At 39.6% G+C, this 17,768-nt stretch overlaps 1 protein-coding gene across 6 annotated transcripts in view; it reads left to right on the top strand.

The window, feature by feature from the left end:
* The window catches only part of NCOA2 (nuclear receptor coactivator 2), a 170,054-nt gene that overhangs the window by 126,165 nt on the left and 26,121 nt on the right, over nt 1-17,768 (top strand). For all 6 annotated transcript variants that reach the window (XM_054984490.1, XM_054984488.1, XM_054984489.1 and 3 more), the window contains exons 10-13: nt 2,174-2,321; nt 6,958-8,218; nt 14,520-14,730; nt 17,046-17,252. In XM_054984490.1, coding sequence (XP_054840465.1) covers nt 2,174-2,321; nt 6,958-8,218; nt 14,520-14,730; nt 17,046-17,252 — 1,827 coding nt within the window. The remainder of the gene's footprint in view (nt 1-2,173; nt 2,322-6,957; nt 8,219-14,519; nt 14,731-17,045; nt 17,253-17,768) is intronic.

The following is a 17,768-nucleotide window of genomic DNA, read 5'->3' as shown; positions in this document are numbered from 1 at the left end:
AAGAATCCAACCATACCAGTGTTACTAGTCTGGGAGGAAAAAAACTCATCTAGGATTGTCAGAGTCTGAGTGTCACTTGATATACTACATGATTGATATAGGAAAACACATCATTGGTCAGCAATAAAAACTGGGCTTTGTGCACCAAAGGAAGTGACAAGAACTTTGTCAAAGATAAATCTTTAAAACTTAACTATTGTTTTTAAGACAAGGATAACATTACCTGAAGAACAAATATTTGGTATTCTTTAAAAAATTGAATAGGGGGTGGATGGGCAGGGCAGACCAACAAGGTTCTACATGGACTTCCTTACAATAGTTCTAAACACAAGCTTGATGGTGATTAGAGCCAGCTCATAAATTCAAGAATTAAAATTACTTTATCAGGTTTTACAGTTAATAAAAGATTAAAATTTAAAAGTTCAGTGCCTGAGTCAATTCAGGCACATTCATCTTCCTACCCTCCTCATTTGTCACTCTGATATTGAAACTTCCTTTGTTCCAGACAACCTTAATAGCAATCGAATCAGGTAAAATGAATTAGTGTGGTTTGTCATTTTGGATGCTATAGTAAGCTACAGTTTCTCCAGAACCAAGATGTCTTCAGCTCATTCCTGTAATTAATGACTTTTCAAAAACATCAGTTTTTGAAAAGTCTCAAGACTATGAGCCCGGAAGGAGAATTAATGAATAATCCACATCCACAAGCATTTTCTTCTTGTAGTTCACAGGATCCAGACCCTTGGTTTTAATATAGATTTCCCTTCTGTATCTTACAGTGCAATTCTAAGAAGAGTTACTCCAGTCTAAGCCCACTGATTTCAATGGACTTAGACTGGAGTCTTTTTAGGATTGCTGTGTTATTTACTAATTTAAGTCAGGACAAGGCATTTGTAGTTATAATGTAATGTTATTATTTTAAAATTATTTTTGTATTAACACATACAAGAAAATTAGAATCAATGGCTTGGATACCATACTTCCCTTCTGTTTGTGCAGCTCCATCTACTGTTGTGGAGGTTGCCCTCTGTCGTAGAGTGTGTTTCTCAGGCATTAGGCAGTTTCCATGAGCAGAAAGTGCTCAGTGCAGGAAGATTGACTCTGCAGTAGAAGACAGCACTCTGCAAGCAAAAGGAAATGCAGATCAAAAGGTGTCTCCTTTACCTGTTGGATTTCCATCTTTTTATGAAAAGAGTATGTCAGATACTTTAAATAAGTTAAATGTGCTTCAGCCCTGGTTAGATTTTAATGAGAGAACATAAGTATATACTTAATTTTTCCCTTTAAACCCAGTGGGGCTGAGAAGTACTTAACCTGAGCTGGATCATGCCCTTAACATAAGTCACCTGGTGTCCAAATATGAAAACCTAGAATTAGAAGAGTATGTTCAAAGGAAACATAGTTGCTCTAGGGCTATTAAAATTATTTACTAAACTGGAAGCAAATTATATACAGGAAATTAAAAGGGCTGGGCATTGAGCAATATTTCTTCATGAGGTGACTAGGTGGTAAAATAATTTGCAAGAGTAACAAAAGTAATCTGTGGTATTTTAAAAAGACGAAGGTTTTTTTTAAAAATTCTGCTATCTTCAAGTTTCTTCTCGACTATTGTCTCTTATTCATCCTGTCAGATTCCCCAAGCTACTTTTATGATCTTCCTAACCCTCTGTAGCTGTTATGATGTCTTTGATGTTGCATGGTCACAATAAACTTAGCCAATTTACCTTTTAAGGCTAGACATTACACTCTTTGTGTCTTAGCTGTGGTTAATGGGTTGGGAAAAGGTCTCAGGATTGTACACTGATTCCCCTCAAATCTGAGTTCTCTTCAACTTTATCCACCACCATCTTTAAATGTGGGTCAATATTATGTCTCCATTAAGGTTAACTATTGTTACTGCAGGCGAAATCCACAGGTAAATATGCAGATTTTTTTCTGTCTTGGCACCAATTTAAGATCTATTGCAGTTTATTGTGCTTAAAATTTGTTCTTAAACTGAAAATATTCACTTTTCGTTTAACAAAAATTTGCTGAATTTGTTACAAGAATTGCAGATTTTTCCTGCTTTTAAAGAAGAGAAGCCAAGAAGGAAAGTGTCCATGTTTTCACATAGACATTTCTGCACCAGTCTGAATTTCTTACTACTACTTTGTTGTTTTTTATTTGCTTTTAGTGCTGAGACAGGGGCTAGCGTTCAGTCCTGTCTATCGATTTTCCTTGTCTGATGGCACTATAGTTGCTGCCCAAACGAAGAGCAAGCTCATCCGTTCTCAGACTACTAGTGAACCTCAGCTTGTAATATCCTTGCATATGCTTCACAGGTAATTTATTAGAATATTTTTATCTTAAGAATCATCCCCACTTCCTAGAAACATCTGCAGAAAGAGTACATAATATACTGTATCTTGCATTTCTGGAAGTTGATAGCTAGTTTTCTGGGCAGGCTGTAGCATAATAGCAAGTGATAGGTTTCTATAGGAAAAAAAACTTAAATGTCACCTTCTTAAACATTTATTGGGAAGGAAATTCTATTCATTTGACAGGAACTCCCAGCTAAGTGAATTTAAGACTGCTATTGAACAACAGCAGTTAGGTGTAAGAAGCTTCTTCAGATTGCAATCTCTCTGTTCCAGCCATTTATATTTAATTTAGTTATTCTGTATGCCATAAAATTAGATGTTTTATGATCCCCTTTTCATGTCTAGGCTCTGGTCATTGTCATGACATAACTCCATAGTAGGCTCGTTCCTGTAACTTTGGGAGATTTGGTATTGATGAACTCTGGAGCTGTTGTCTTAGACCCAGTGTAATTTTGTACACAATGAAACAAAGACAGTGCCATTCCTGTATCAAAACACATGGCTGTTTTTTGTGCCTCATAAATCATTAATATGCTAATACTCACATAACTCACGTAACATGGATCGATCAGATTTTCAACTGAATGGGTTTCTGCAGAATATGCAGTTTAGCAATGAACTAACTTTGGTATTTCCCGCACGGGTTATTTCATGGGTTCCGGTAACATACTGCATCGATTTCTCTCCAGAGTTCTGCATGGATGGTCAAAATACCTTGATCCAGTCTCCAAACAGCTTCTCAAGACTTTCTTGTGTTCTGCATGGAGAAAGGCTACATCTACTTCAGAATCATTTTTTTATTCAGCTTTTCTGCAGCTTTTCTCCCTTGGTACATACCCCAATGTGTGTTTTTTTTTCAGGGAAGTCAAAGGGGCTTTTTTGAAGAGCAGAATGCTTTCTTGGTGTGAGGCCTCGCCTTGGACCTGCCTTTCACCCTCCCATTTATTCCCCTGCATCATGATTGGTTGAAGAGCAACCAGTCCATTTTTTCCTGAATTTTTAAGAAAAAACTAAATAGCAACATTGCAATGTGTGTGCCTTAGAGAAAAAAAAAGAACCACTGGGAGTGGGAGAACACTTCAATATGGCTAACACAAAAACTCTGCAGAGAGCCCTGAACCCCACTTGATATTTTAAAGTTTTCATCTGCACTTCCTGTACTTTTTACTCCATTCTTTTTTAGCATTTTTTAAAATTAATCAATATAACAACTGTTCAAGGTTGGTGCCATTAAAACAAACAAGCAAACCTTGCAAGTCTCCTCAACCCATCAGCTGAGGAAACTGACCAGTCCTCAGCCCATTAGCTAACAAAACTGACATGTCCTCAGCCCATCAACTGATGAACCTAACATGGTCCCCAGAAAGCCTGCAGCAGAAATGAGGAATTTTTCTAGTGAGAAATTAAAAACAAAAAACAGGCACCACTTCAGTTTGACGCCTTCAAAGTGTGGAAATAAAGAATTGAAGCAGTATGGGGCCCGAACTGATGGGTAAAGTGGATGTTCCTCATGGGTCAAATACGCAGAAAGCCCAATGTAAAGTTCACTTTGTAGAAGAGCCCTTTATTTGGGGTCAATAGAATCCATTTGCATATTTGTGTCAGGCTCAATTTTGAATTAGCAGGAGTTTTTTTAAAAATAGCACATTTTATTGCATGCTGTTATCTGTCGATAACGAAAAGCCTGTGCTATAAACTGAAATAAAAGGGCCTTAGCATTGTTCAACTATATGCCTACTGAACTAAACCCTCAGCAATTTGAAACTGTTTTTGTTGGCGTTAAGGAACCCCTTTGCTAATTCAAGGGTGTCAGTTGAAGCAATACGTTAAAAACACGAAGCTGTGCCTGCAAATCATACACTTAAAATAAAATTAAGTTTTTTTCTAAGTATAATGTAATTCTAGAGACAGGATATTAACCCAGATTTTCCTTGATTTTTAAACGTGATTTCCCCTTTCATTTCATTCATCTTTTGCTAACAAGAGTTGACTAGGCAGTTTCTCTTTCTAGTCAGCTTTTCTTTCCTGTTCTCATGCCACTAGCAGGGCAAAGTTTAAATGTTTCAACTGCAGAACTTGCAGTGCAAACACTGGAAAGGAATGTCTAAATCTGTGCCAAAAACTGCTATTGAATATAGTTTATAAAGTGCCCTTTCCCTTCAGTACTCAGTTTTGCACATATTTTATCCTCTAGAAGCTTTTTTGAGGAAAAGTCCTTTTATTACAACTTTGAAAAGGACTTTGCTAAAGTTTTTTTTAATTACAAAGGCTTATAAGAAAATCTGTAAACAGAATTAAACTACAGTATTTGTTAAAGAACTGTCTTGCACAGTTTATCTCAATGTTGTGCATAGGTCATCATTCATTTCCAGCATTCGCACACAATATCTAGTTTCTGAAAAATCGGATTCTTCCTTGGGTACTTCCACAAATGTTACTGGCAACTATTGGCTATTGTTTCTCATTAGAATAGGCTTGAGTTAGAAGCATAGAGAGAAGCTACGCAGCAAAGCACTGTGAATGAAATGTATCTTTTGTCTCCAGGCAGGAAGTCCACCATTGCTCTCTTTTCAGATTCCTGGATAGGGTCCCTTGCCTTGCGTGGGACTGAACACATTGCCGAATAACGTTACACTTCCCCTGCTCCGTATTTCATACCTGCACCTACTGAAAGGCTGACAAGGGGAAGGAGAGGGCTATGCCTTCAATTAATTAGATATGTACTGCTGTGTGGAAGAGAGATCAATAACAATTATGGAGAACGGGTTGCAAAAAATAATTTAAAACTGTGGGAAATGTGTAGCAAAAAATAATTTTGGCATTCTCTGGCATGATGGGGAAGAGAAAGCAGTCCATTTAGTGTGACAGGTGACTTGAGAAATCAACTGTCAGTATTCCCAGTATTTCGTCTGTTTATGCAGTTGGTGACAAGATCATGTATACTATACAGACCTTATCTATATATTCCTCACTGATGGGTTTGCCTGAGCTTCCAACTCTCCAGAGTCTTTGGAGGCTTTGCACATCATCCTGCAGAACATATCTAACCAAGAGACAAAACAAAAGATATCTGAATAAAAATATGGGTCTCTCCCAGCAGCATGGCTAGACGTCCCCTTCCCCCTCTTGCTCACCAGCTAAAACATACATTGGCTATTATATATCACTTGCAGGAATGTCCCACAAAGGATAAAATGTGAATCAGAGACATTTTTATTTATCATGGAGGAGCACCTTCCTCTCCATTCCCTTTGCTCCATGCCTACTCCACACATTTCAACATGTATCATTGCTAACTTGTTTTCAGTACCCATACTTAAATCAGTCTTGCAGGGTTTTTTGCTATTTCAAATAAATGACTTAAAATATGCTTTGTACTGTGAACATGGTTGGAAAATACTAGGATAGGTTCAGGGCTATAGAAGAGGAGTTACTTTCAAAATGTCAACAAGTGGTTTTCTGTTTTTTTAAAGGTACAAGTTTGGATTTGTTATTCATAATCTCTCTAGTTCTTTCTGCTGTTGAAAGTTAGTTGGAATGCATGTAGGGAGGGGCAAACAGAAAAAAACCCACTTCAACTTCTGATCTTGCATTTGGAACGTCAAAATAGGTGTTACTGCTTTATATTTTTCTGTGTATCATTCCAAAATGTGAAAACAGAAACGTTTTAGACATGAAATTAGGACATGGTTTCCCTTTCCAGCCGATGTCTCATTTGGAGAAAATAATTATATTTGGCACATTCAGATGTTACAGGCTGCAATTAAGTCTTGGAATTGTTAAGAAGAATAACAGTTTCAGTTTGTCAGTTTTGTGGCGTAAGCAAGCTCCTGCACACCAAGATACCTGCATTCAGACATCCTGGTGAATTGGAGCTTGATCCAAGGGGAACTTTTGCATCCAGCTCCACACATGGGGAGGTGGGCAAGGGTCACATGTCAGCATTGCAACAAGCTGTGTTTATGCTTGATCAGAGTTCAGTTGCAGCTTGTCATGCCGGGCTGGTTTGTCAGCATTCTGCTGTCACCTCTTTCTCTCATATTGGGAACTTGATTTACCATGTGCCAGTCTGAGCAAGATCCAATATGACATGATGTCTGGATGCAACCAGTACAGCAAATTGGAGTTGGTTGTCCTCACATCTGCACAAGATGGGCTTGCTGAAGCACAGCAGCCAGAAAAGAAGCTCTCTGTGCCTAGAGAAGGAGGGAGGAGCAAGAGGACCATATGAGCACAGTAAACAAGCAAAGAAGTAGGAAATAGTAAATGAGCTGTGTTTGTGCATGGGGCTGACAAAGCTTTTTAATTAGTTTGTTGTGACATATTAATCAGTATATTTCCAGTCTGTAAAGTGGGAATAATAATGACCTTTGCAAACAGTGCAATTGGCTATTTTCTCTTTTTTAAATTGATTATCTAGTTTAAAGTATGAACAAGATAAAGACATATTATGGCAGGATTAGGAATAGATCAGAATATAAAACAATTAAATAGTTTTATCTTTGCATACTGGGACTGTTAAAAGTATCTTCTTTTGTAATTTTACATTTAAAATGTCATTTATAATGTCTTATCATCTGATTTTTTCATGTTACAGGGAACAGAATGTCTGTGGAATGAACCAAGATTTAACTGGACAGGCAATGGGAAAGCCATTGAACCCAATTAGCTCGAGCAACCCTGCCCAGGCCATGTGCAGTGGGAATCCAGGTCAGGATATGACCATCAGTAGCAATATGAATTTTGCCATAAATGGCCCGAAGGAACAAATGGGCATGCCAGCGGGCAGGTTTGGTGGTTCAGGCGGAATGAACCATGTGTCAAGTATACAAGCATCCACTCCTCAGGGTAGTAACTATGCACTAAAAATGAATAGTCCCTCTCAAAGCAGCCCTGGCATGACACCAGGTCAGCCAAATTCTATGCTTTCCCCAAGGCATCGTGTGAGTCCTGGAGTGGCAGGAAGTCCTCGGATCCCACCCAGTCAGTTTTCCCCTGCAGGAAGCTTGCATTCACCTGTTGGAGTTTGCAGCAGCACAGGAAATAGCCATAGTTATACCAACAGTTCCCTCAATGCACTTCAGGCTCTCAGTGAGGGGCATGGAGTCTCTCTAGGGTCATCATTGGTTTCGCCTGACATAAAAATGGGTAATTTACAAAATTCCCCTGTAAGTATGAATCCTCCCCAGTTAAGCAAAATGGGAAGCCTGGACTCTAAAGATGGCTTTGGACTTCATGGGGAGCAATCAGAAGGTACAACTGGACAAGCAGAGAATGTCTCCCATTCAGGAGAGCAGAAAGAAGGTAATGATAACATGCCCCAGGTTGTCAGTGGTGAGAGGCCTGATGGACAAAACAGACTACATGATGGCAAAAGCCAGACAAAGCTCTTACAGCTGCTGACCACCAAATCTGATCAGATGGAGCCTTCACCTTTGTCTAATGCTATGGGAGATGCTAACAAGGACTCCGTGGGTTTATCTGGTTCTGGTTCAGCACATGGAACCTCGCTCAAGGAGAAGCATAAAATTTTGCACAGACTCTTGCAGGACAGTAGTTCTCCTGTAGACTTGGCCAAGCTCACAGCAGAGGCCACAGGCAAAGAATTGAGCCAGGAGACCAGTAGCACAGCTCCTGGTTCAGAGGTGACTGTTAAACAGGAACCAGTGAGTCCCAAGAAGAAAGAAAATGCACTACTTCGCTATTTGCTAGATAAAGATGATACTAAAGATATTGGTTTACCAGACATTACCCCGAAACTGGAACGGTTGGACAGTAAGACAGACTCTTCCGGTAGCACAAAGCAAGTAGCTATGAAGACAGACAAAGAAGAGATGCGCTTTGAGCCTAATGAACAGGTAAGACATAAGTCTTTCTTTGTTCATTTATGGGTGGATGGATAAAACCATTCTTGTTCATTATCAGACATTTTCAGATGATGATGTTTTGATAGGGAAAAGGATATGGCACTTGGTCCTATTTGCATGTCAGTGATATTACTTGTTTTATCAACAGTTGGCAGGATAAAAAGGTCTGATCTCGAGTCTGGTTGTTGGTACAACATCAGCCGTGCATTGCAGAGTGAGGAGGAAGTGTGGGAGTGAAGTGGCAGACATTTATATACACTGCTTGAGCCAGTCATTGCCCATCTTATTATTGTGGGAATTCTGAAAGGTAGCTAATAATAGAGGCAGGGAGGCAGGTCCTACTGTGACGGAAAAATGAAAATGTCCAGTGAGCAAAATATAGTGGCGCATTGGTCCAGGTCTTGTGTATAAACATGCTCTAAAAGTACGTAGATGCTTCTGTGTGAAAAGCAGAAGCTTGTTGCTCTAGAGTAAAAAACTGCAGCATGCACTTAATTCCCACAGGAAGTAGAATCTAAATATAGATCAAAACAAACAGTTTAATACAACAGTAGAGCAGAGAATATTCTAAATTGTTCCATAATCTTCAGTTTCCTCCTTCAAAAACAAACGCTGTTGTGTTCTTGTGGTTCTTACCTACTGAACAGGGTTGTTTAAGCCCTGCCTCTGAATGATGTATCTTTGAAATAACTACAATTTCAGTCTTTAGTTTTCACTGGCATGAAATGCTATGGTGGAGTAAATATTTTATAAATAAGAGTTTGATGGAAAAGAAACATAACTTATCCTCCTTTCAAGTGGATTTTTTTTCTGAACAGGAAACACATTGAAGCACATACAATACCAAAAATAGCATGATTCCAGGTAGCATATTTAAATAGTCCTCTTCCTGGCCTACAAACACAAATCTTCACAATTTTGAAAAATATATTCTGTCAGTGGAAAGTTACCCTATAATTTTGGAACCGCTTTAACCTTTTTTTGACAACTGCTTATCTTATCTTTTGCTTATCAGTGAATTACAATCATGCCTGTATATGTCAGCCAGTCAGTTTTGGTGCACAGGATATTAACATGCATATTGTCTGAAGATGTGTCTTCCATATAGCTCAGAAAGAGTCTAATGTACTGGTTTGCAGGGCCTGTGCGCTGTTTGTGTTTCATGGCCTTTCAAACCTGCCAACTTAGAAGTGAGCCCTGTATTTACACAGCAGTTAGCTAACTTGTGTAAAAATTGTTATCCCCAGTTTTCTCAAAATATTGGCAGAGATTTTGCTTGTTTGCCATTGTCATAGATTGTTACTCTTAAATTTGTTTTTTTTTTTAACTAAATACAAATTATTGTAGAACACTAGGATTCAGAAGTCCTGGGAAATATCACTGAGAAATATAATGGTGTACAAGCTAACAACAACAGAAAATCAAGCCTGGTAAAGAAGAGTCTTGACTGGGGACTTGATTTATATTGCGTAAAATGAATAAAAGCATTTCAAAAAGGCTGAAAGAGAGGCTCGGTTGACTGGTACTAATATAGTCTTTTCTCTCTGTGCTTAAATAGTTAACATATATCAGATAAACATAAAACATTGGTAATCCCTGCCAAACCTGACCCACATGTTCAGCTAATTATGGGAATGATTTTCTATTGTAATAGTGGATTGGAAGGCATTTGGGAAATTAGCCATATAGAAAGCTACAGAGGAGGAGATTAGAGTGCCTGGGCTAATTCTAGGATGACCTGAGAGGTCCCTGTGATCCTTAGCATGATCCCATAGATGATTGTCGTAGATGATACATCTGGCAAAGTTAGTTGAGGCATGCAGGCTCTGGATTTCTGGGGTAGTCACACCAACTCATGGTCTTCTCCTAAAAATTATTTGTGAACTAGGGAGGCAAGTGGTAAGACTGCAGGTACTCAGTCTTATGCTATGACACCTGCATGAATATTCAAGGCCCAAGGCTCAGTTTTAGCTAGCTAGCACTCAGCTCTGCTTTGAAAGCCAAATCTTAGACCTGGGATGTGCATGATGATAATAAAGAGAGAGGGGCTGTAATCATGTTCCTTCAATGCTTCCATGTAAATTGGTGGAAAGTACTAACAGTGTTAGAATTGTTAGTCATACGAATATCTAGTTCTTGCTGATGGAGAATTTTTATGAGAGCTCCACAAAGAAGTCTTGCTTTACTAACTAGGGATTCTGCAAAATCTCTACTGTTAGAAGAGATTTTGATCAACATAGCAGAATTTCCTACTGCAGCCCAAAATGCCTTCCAAAATGCAGCTCCTGGGGCAGGGGGAACCCCAAGAACAGAAGCATTTGCTGCAGAGGCAAGGAAATTATCAAAAAAAAGTCTGTCGAAGGCTTTCACGGCCGGAGAACGATGGTTGTTGCGGATTTTCCGGGCTGTATTGCCATGGACTTGGCATTGTAGTTCCTGACGTTTCGCCAGCAGCTGTGGCTGGCATCTTCAGAGGTGTAGCACCAAAAGACAGAGATCTCTCAGTGTCACAGTGTGGAAAAGAAGCTGGCAGGTAATTTATATCTACTCAGGAAGGTAGGGTTTACCTTCCTGAGTAGATATACCTGCCAACTTCTTTTCCACACTGTGACACTGAGAGATCTTTGTCTTTTGGTGCTACAACTCTGAAGATGCCAGCCACAGCTGCTGGCGAAACGTCAGGAACTACAATGCCAAGACCACGGCTATACAGCCTGGAAAATCCGCAACAACCAAAAAAAAGTCTCCTTCTATCAGTAGGAATTTTTGTTGGATCGAAACCTAGGGTGGTTAGTAGCTCTTAGGACAAAACATAGCAACTTACAAAGAGTTGCTACTGAAAACAGCAACCCCATGTCAAATTTTCATCTCTCTCCATAACATTTGAGCAGAATTAACTATATAATGGACCGGTCAGGCTAGCTATTTATTTATTTATAGTTTGCTCTTCTGCAAGCAGGCTCAGATGACAATGTAATATATACATAAAATGAAACATACAATAAAAACAATTTTATCATATAAATATTATAGAAACTTTATAAGGCAGTGCAGAATGCATCCCACATCTCATTTTGCTGCCCTTGCTCCACATCATTGGCAAACAAAGGAAAACAATACAGGAAAGTTCACCAACACCCTTTTTAGAGGCAGCTTCATAGTGGGCATTGCCTGCCATCACTCCAGCAGCTAGAAAGGGAGGGGGGATTTAAAATGTTGCCGGTCACTTCTAGGAAAACCCACATGTGATGTAATGCCCATCTAGGAATTGCTAGAAATGTTGCGGTATAGTTTTTAGCGATTCCTAGAGAGGACTGGCTTCGCTTCTGTTTTCTTCTGCAAGTGACATCATGCTGATGGTTACCTCCTCCTTCCCAGTCTCCTGCTGTTTGCCAGGTCAGACCTGGCAACCCTATCCTAGGATCACATGCATGAGGAGGGCTCTGGCATTCTCCCAGAAGTGCAGCTCCTCTCCAGACTACAGGAACCCGTTCCCGTGGTGGAAAAGGCAGCTTTGGAGGGTGTCCTGTGTGAGATATCATCCCTGCTGAGCTCTCCCCCCTTGTCAAACTCCACCCTCCCCAGGCATCCCCCCCCCCAAATCTCCAGGAATCTCCCAAGCTGGAGTTGGCAGTGACAACTCAACTTTGCATGCTTAGCTAATGTCTTTCTCTGGTAAAGCTGTGGCACTCAAAGTAGGGGTGGGGGTAGGGGAAGGGGTGAGGCATGCTAGAAGCAGGCAGCAATTAAGTAAGACCCTTATGGCAGGCAATCGTTCGTGTGGCATTGTTTCTGTGCTTTAGTTAATTTAGTAGAATCTTTTAATACCTGAAGTTGTGTGTGTGTAATATATGTGAATCCATCTTGTTATGGAATGTAAATACTTTATTAAGATACCATTTAAAAATTAGTTATGAAACATTTTGAAGTGATATATAAACAGAAGAAGCAGTATATTCTTAGGCTTTAAGGCCCAGCTGGGCCCCAAAATTTGAATACTTTATTTTCAACTATTGGTTTGGAATAAGTAATATGAAATTTCAATAAAAGAATATTGTCGAAGGCTTTCACGGCTGGAGAACGATGGTTGTTGTGGATTTTCCGGGCTGTATAGCTGTGGTCTTGGCATGGCTACAACTACAATGCCGAGACCACGGCTATACAGCCTGGAAAATCCACAACAACCAACCTTCAATAAAATAAGTTCTTAATATTTTTTCTGGAGTTTTTCATCTCCACTGTCAGTGAAGCCCAGATGGGTGTTTGTATGTAAGCTGGTACATATAATGCCATTTCAGGTACTCAGATGTAATTAATTGCAGATTGTTTATTTTTGTTACTACCCAAGAGATTTTAAAGTCTTCTGGTTTGAAAACGTATTGAGGCCCAAAATTATTAGCTGGCCGCAAAGCTTCAGCATGTGATGATTGTTAACAACATGTGTGCAGGGATCATGGAAAAGATTTAGTAATGTTACAATGGATAAAACTGTGTTTGCAAGAAAAAAAATCTGGTCACTATTTATGCCAAATTTTGCAATCCAGTGCTCCTTGAAACAAATTGCTGTAACTCTGCATCTGTGTTCATGCTGGATCATTCCAGCTGCATTTTGTTGTTCCATCAGAATGCAGCTTTCATAAGAATACCCTTAACTTTCAGAAGAATTTGAGTCAGCCCAGAAGGTTTTCATTTCCAGTGATGTTTCGATTAGTAACTAAGTAGGGAAACAGATTCTGGTTTTCTTATTACATGGGGATAATCTGTATGTGTGTTTGATGTAAAAAAATAAATTGTTCCGTTTTCTGCCATTAATGAAACAGACCACAGAAGCCAAAAGTATGTTAGCTATGTTGAAACAACTGGTTACTAATATATATTTATTTCTGTCACAAGCAAGCGGTACTACAATAATTTCTGCTGAACAAAGATTCTTTGTTATATTCCGGAAAATCCAAATCCTTTTCACTCTTTGAGATATCTCTGTGCCATTCCATGGCTATCCCATAGGGGGGAAAATACTACCAGATTGCTTTTAGAAATGGCATTTGATTAGTCTACGTTATGGTTCCAAAAGGAGTCTGAGAAATTTGGATACACCCATAAGCAGCTTTTTCTAAATGTCAGAGAAGAGGAGAGGACATGTAAGACCTCCTCGTGGAATATATGTTAGGAAGTCCAGCTAATGGATGCTGCCGTCAGTGCTGAATACCACGGGGAGTTTTCCCACATGGAGACGTGTGTGGTTTCCTTGTTGCTACTGTGGGTGCCAATGCATTGCAGCAGCAACAGAGCTTCCACGTGGCAGGTTTCCCCACAGCTTCCCTGCCCTAGTCTCCTAACAGCAGCTATTCTCCCCCTCCACTTGTGCCACCAAGGCTGTTTTCATTTTTTTAATAAGCAATTTACTATTGTTGGTTGTTGGGGGTTTTCCGGGCTGTATTGCCGTGGTCTTGGCATTGTAGTTCCTGACGTTTCGCCAGCAGCTGTGGCTGGCATCTTCAGAGGTGTAGCACCAAAAGACAGAGATCTCTCAGTGTCAAAAGACACTGAGAGATCTCTGTCTTTTGGTGCTACACCTCTGAAGATGCCAGCCACAGCTGCTGGCGAAACGTCAGGAACTACAATGCCAAGACCATGGCAATACAGCCCGGAAAACCCCCAACAACCATCGTTCTCCGGCCGTGAAAGCCTTCGACAATTTACTATTGTTATATTATGATAATGTTACAACAATCTGTGTATCAGGTTCTCTTGAATTGCTAGCTTTCATTGCAGAGATACACTTTTCCCCTTATATCTTCACTAAAAAAGGGGCCAGAAAGTTTTTTTCAATGAAAGTTTGGAATTGGAGAACATGATACACAAATCATTATAACATTACAAAAATACTCAACTGATGACTGAAAATACAAACGCTCCCCCAGTGGCAAAGATGCCCACACGACCATGGAGACAAACAGGGGAAATGGCTGCTGTGTGGGCAGGACCAGAAAAATCCAAACTTTTCCACCCACAGAGCAGCCATCCAGGATTTGCTGCATTCTTTCACAAAACAACATCAAAGTAAATTTGAAAAAGATCAAAGAAAAGCTGGGGAAATCCCAGGAGGTGCACAAATGCACCACAATGCTGGGGGGAATTGGGGGGAAAATCTGCTTCTGAACAGCATCAGACCCAAGACAAAAAAAAATGTGTGAAACATGTAAATTCTGTTCCATGATATTTGAACTCAACAGTTAAGCATTTGCCCTCAGTAAGAAAAATGTATGTGGCTTCCCCCCTTTTATTAAAGCCTGGCAGCGAGCTAGATAATTTGGAAGAAATTCTGGACGATCTGCAAAATAGCCAGTTGTCGCAGCTTTTCTCAGACACTCGACCAGGTGCTTCTGCAGGATCGGTTGACAAACAAGCCATCATCAATGACCTCATGCAGATCACAGGTGAAAACAGCCCTGGCACACCTGTTGGAACCCAGAAACCACCAATGAGGATCTCGCAAAGCAGTGAGTCTGAGCTATTATTGGGTCACAAAAGCATGTAAAATTATTGTGGTAAGAAGAAATATTGCTGTTGCAAGAGTGCCTCTGGGTCTTTCGGGCTGAAATGCAGTTTAATAATTTCTACCAACAGAACAGCACCACCTGCTGTTCTAATCTGTTGGAATGCCAATCTGAATTCTTGAGGGGTCACAATCTTTATGAAGATACTGCTTTACCATATCTAAAGTCACTGCCAATTTAAAATTTGTATTTATTGCTGTTTTACATTGTACCAATCATAACACATAAGACTGCCGCATATTTGTTTACATAATTCATCAGACACTATTATATTACGCCTAAGGAGAAGTGGATACTTTACCACGTAACGCAAACACCTCCAGTCCAGAAAACCACAAACTCACTAGCAGCCATTTCCCTCCATCACAATTACGATCACAGTTCCAACAGAATTCCTGGGTTGGGCAACAAAAGCTTTTTCAAAATCTTATCCATCAGCTTGGCATGATAGGATCAGACTTTAAAAGGTGGCCCCTCTAGCACACCAACAGTGGCTAAGTGATCACTTGATCTAAGCATTGATCTAAGTAAATAAAGGTGGTAGCAGTAGATGTATGCTGGGCTTTTTTGGTTTTGGTGCTGTGAGTAGGTTCGATAAGGAGCCTTTTACAGTGCTGGACTGTTGGTAGAGTTGTCCCCTTCACCCCTTGTGCATTTTTCCAAACAGCTAGCTACTCTTGTGCATATGGCTTTTCTGCAGTTGACCAGGAGAACTCCTACCTACCCAGACAGATATACCAGTTTTGCTGCTAAGTTGCTGGATAAGGGGCTTGTCTCTGTGCTTAAAGTTGTATCTGTTCATGATCACTGTTGCTGGCTGGAGCTGAGAGTGAATGTACTTTTAAACCACAAAAAGCAGGATATAAGGATATGGGGCCTGTTTTCTAGGCCTGCAAGAATCCCATTAAATGTTAAGCACAGCATCCCATTATTAATAATATTAATAATCCCAATATTAATAATAATAATAATACCCTGATGAGGAAGTTTTGTTGCAGTTTTGTGCATTTAAACCAATTTCTAAAAACTATTACAAAATATGTTTGGGTAAGTCTTATTAAAAACCCTTGTTTTAAATGTTTAATTTTTGTCTGACCACAGATACTCCAGACATTGTTCCTTTAAATGTATAGTATGTCAAGCTGGAGAATTCTTTATACATGCTTTCTGGCTATTACTTCTACATTAAAATCCACATATCTCAAAAGAGTGGCCTCTCTTTTTTCCTAAACATAACATTATTATATTTGTTATGTAGATAGAAGCCAAAAATTATGGGGCATTCACCTTAGTATAGAGTCTATAGAAGGCTTAAGCACTGCTCCTGCTTACTTATACTTCCTGCAGCTGCCTTTCTTCCCATTCACATTTGCCACAATGAGGTCTCCTCCTTTTTTGTAGCACCCACAAGAATTGTCTGATCTTTCTCAGATATTATTGCCCCTCTCTCTAGAGAGAGGGAAAAGGGAAGAAAACTGCCCATGGATTAACTTTAGCTTTGCTTATGTTTTAAAGAAAGTGTGCACCATGGGGTAAATGAGGATCATTTTTATTAAATAGTATCTAGCTCCACCACCATTTAAGGAGTTTCCCCCCAAGCATTGTTTTATCTGTCAAAGAAATGTGTGAAATATCTTTTTAATGTAACATCCTCTAAGGACTATTAATATTAAGTACATCAGGTGTTTCACTATAGCAGCAGTAGGCAGCTAGTGGCCCATGATAAGCTATGCCTTCAGCAATATCCAACTATACCATGTTCCTTCCAGGAAAGGTCTCACACTAGTTTTTAATGATCACATTAATCTAGTTATGAAATATTGTTGAAATGGTAAACAAATTATGCAGAGAGAAAGAAGCAACTAAGCCCTTAGTACCATGACAGAAAAGTCAGAAAATAGACTCAGTTGTCATATGTTTGAATTACAATTAGAATAATATTATTTAGCATTCATGTAGCACTTCTGAATGTTCAGGGTACTTCACATACATTGCCCCAATTATCCTTGCTGGCGCCTTGTAAAACAGAAGAGCACCATTGTTCCTGTAATGCAGCTGAAGGCTTAAGGGGAAGGGGAAAGTATGTATGGCTACTAGTGAATTCATGGCCAATAAAAATTAGAATTGGGATCTTGGTTCACATCTTCTCCTAAAAACTATGCTGAATTAGAGTATATTTCAGGAAGTTAGAGTTGCAAGTACTGTTTAGAAGTATCTGCTCAAAATCATTTTTGTTTTTCATTTTCTTCTCTGTTTAGCTTTTACTAACTCACGATCAGCACAGTTGGGAAGGATGTTACCAAACCAGAATTTACCACTTGACATCACTTTGCAAAGCTCACCAGGTGCTGGATCTTTCCCACCCATAAGAAACAACAGTCCATATTCAGTGATACCTCAGCCCGGAATGATGGGCAATCAAGGAATGATGGGAAGTCAAGGAAATCTAGGGAATAGTAGCCCAGGTAAGGAAGGACTACTGTATTTTGGGATGTTCCTCAGACCATGACCGGTAATTCATGGGTGGAGCGTGACTTCTGAATGATGACAGCTGGAAAAATAAAAGTATAGGATGAGGAATGGAATTCAGCAGCAGTAAGTGGAAGCAGGCATCAAAGATGCTGAATCTGTGATGAATAGTGCTTCAGGAGACTAATCCTGTGTTTGTTTGTCTGAAAGAAAGCAGTTCAGAGGGGCTTACCTCCTATGTAACTGTGCGTAGAACTGCCATTGGTTGCAATCCTAAGCACGCTTCCTTGGAAATACCCCAATGAAATAACCAGGATTTATTATGAGTCAGGTGTGCTGATAATTCTTTCTAAAAGATTTTTAAAATCTTCAGAAATGTAAGAGATGCAGTGTTCGTAAAGCCTCTGGAATATATTATCTATCATTACAAGAACGTCAGAAGGTCTCCCTCCAGATCGTTGCTATGAGAGCATTTCTGGGTCAGTGTGGATATTTTACCCAATTTATCTGAA

This window comes from Eublepharis macularius, chromosome 7 (genome assembly GCF_028583425.1).
Source record: "Eublepharis macularius isolate TG4126 chromosome 7, MPM_Emac_v1.0, whole genome shotgun sequence".
Classification (NCBI taxonomy): Eukaryota; Metazoa; Chordata; class Lepidosauria; order Squamata; family Eublepharidae; genus Eublepharis; species Eublepharis macularius.
This window is presented reverse-complemented; position numbering and strand designations above follow the sequence as displayed.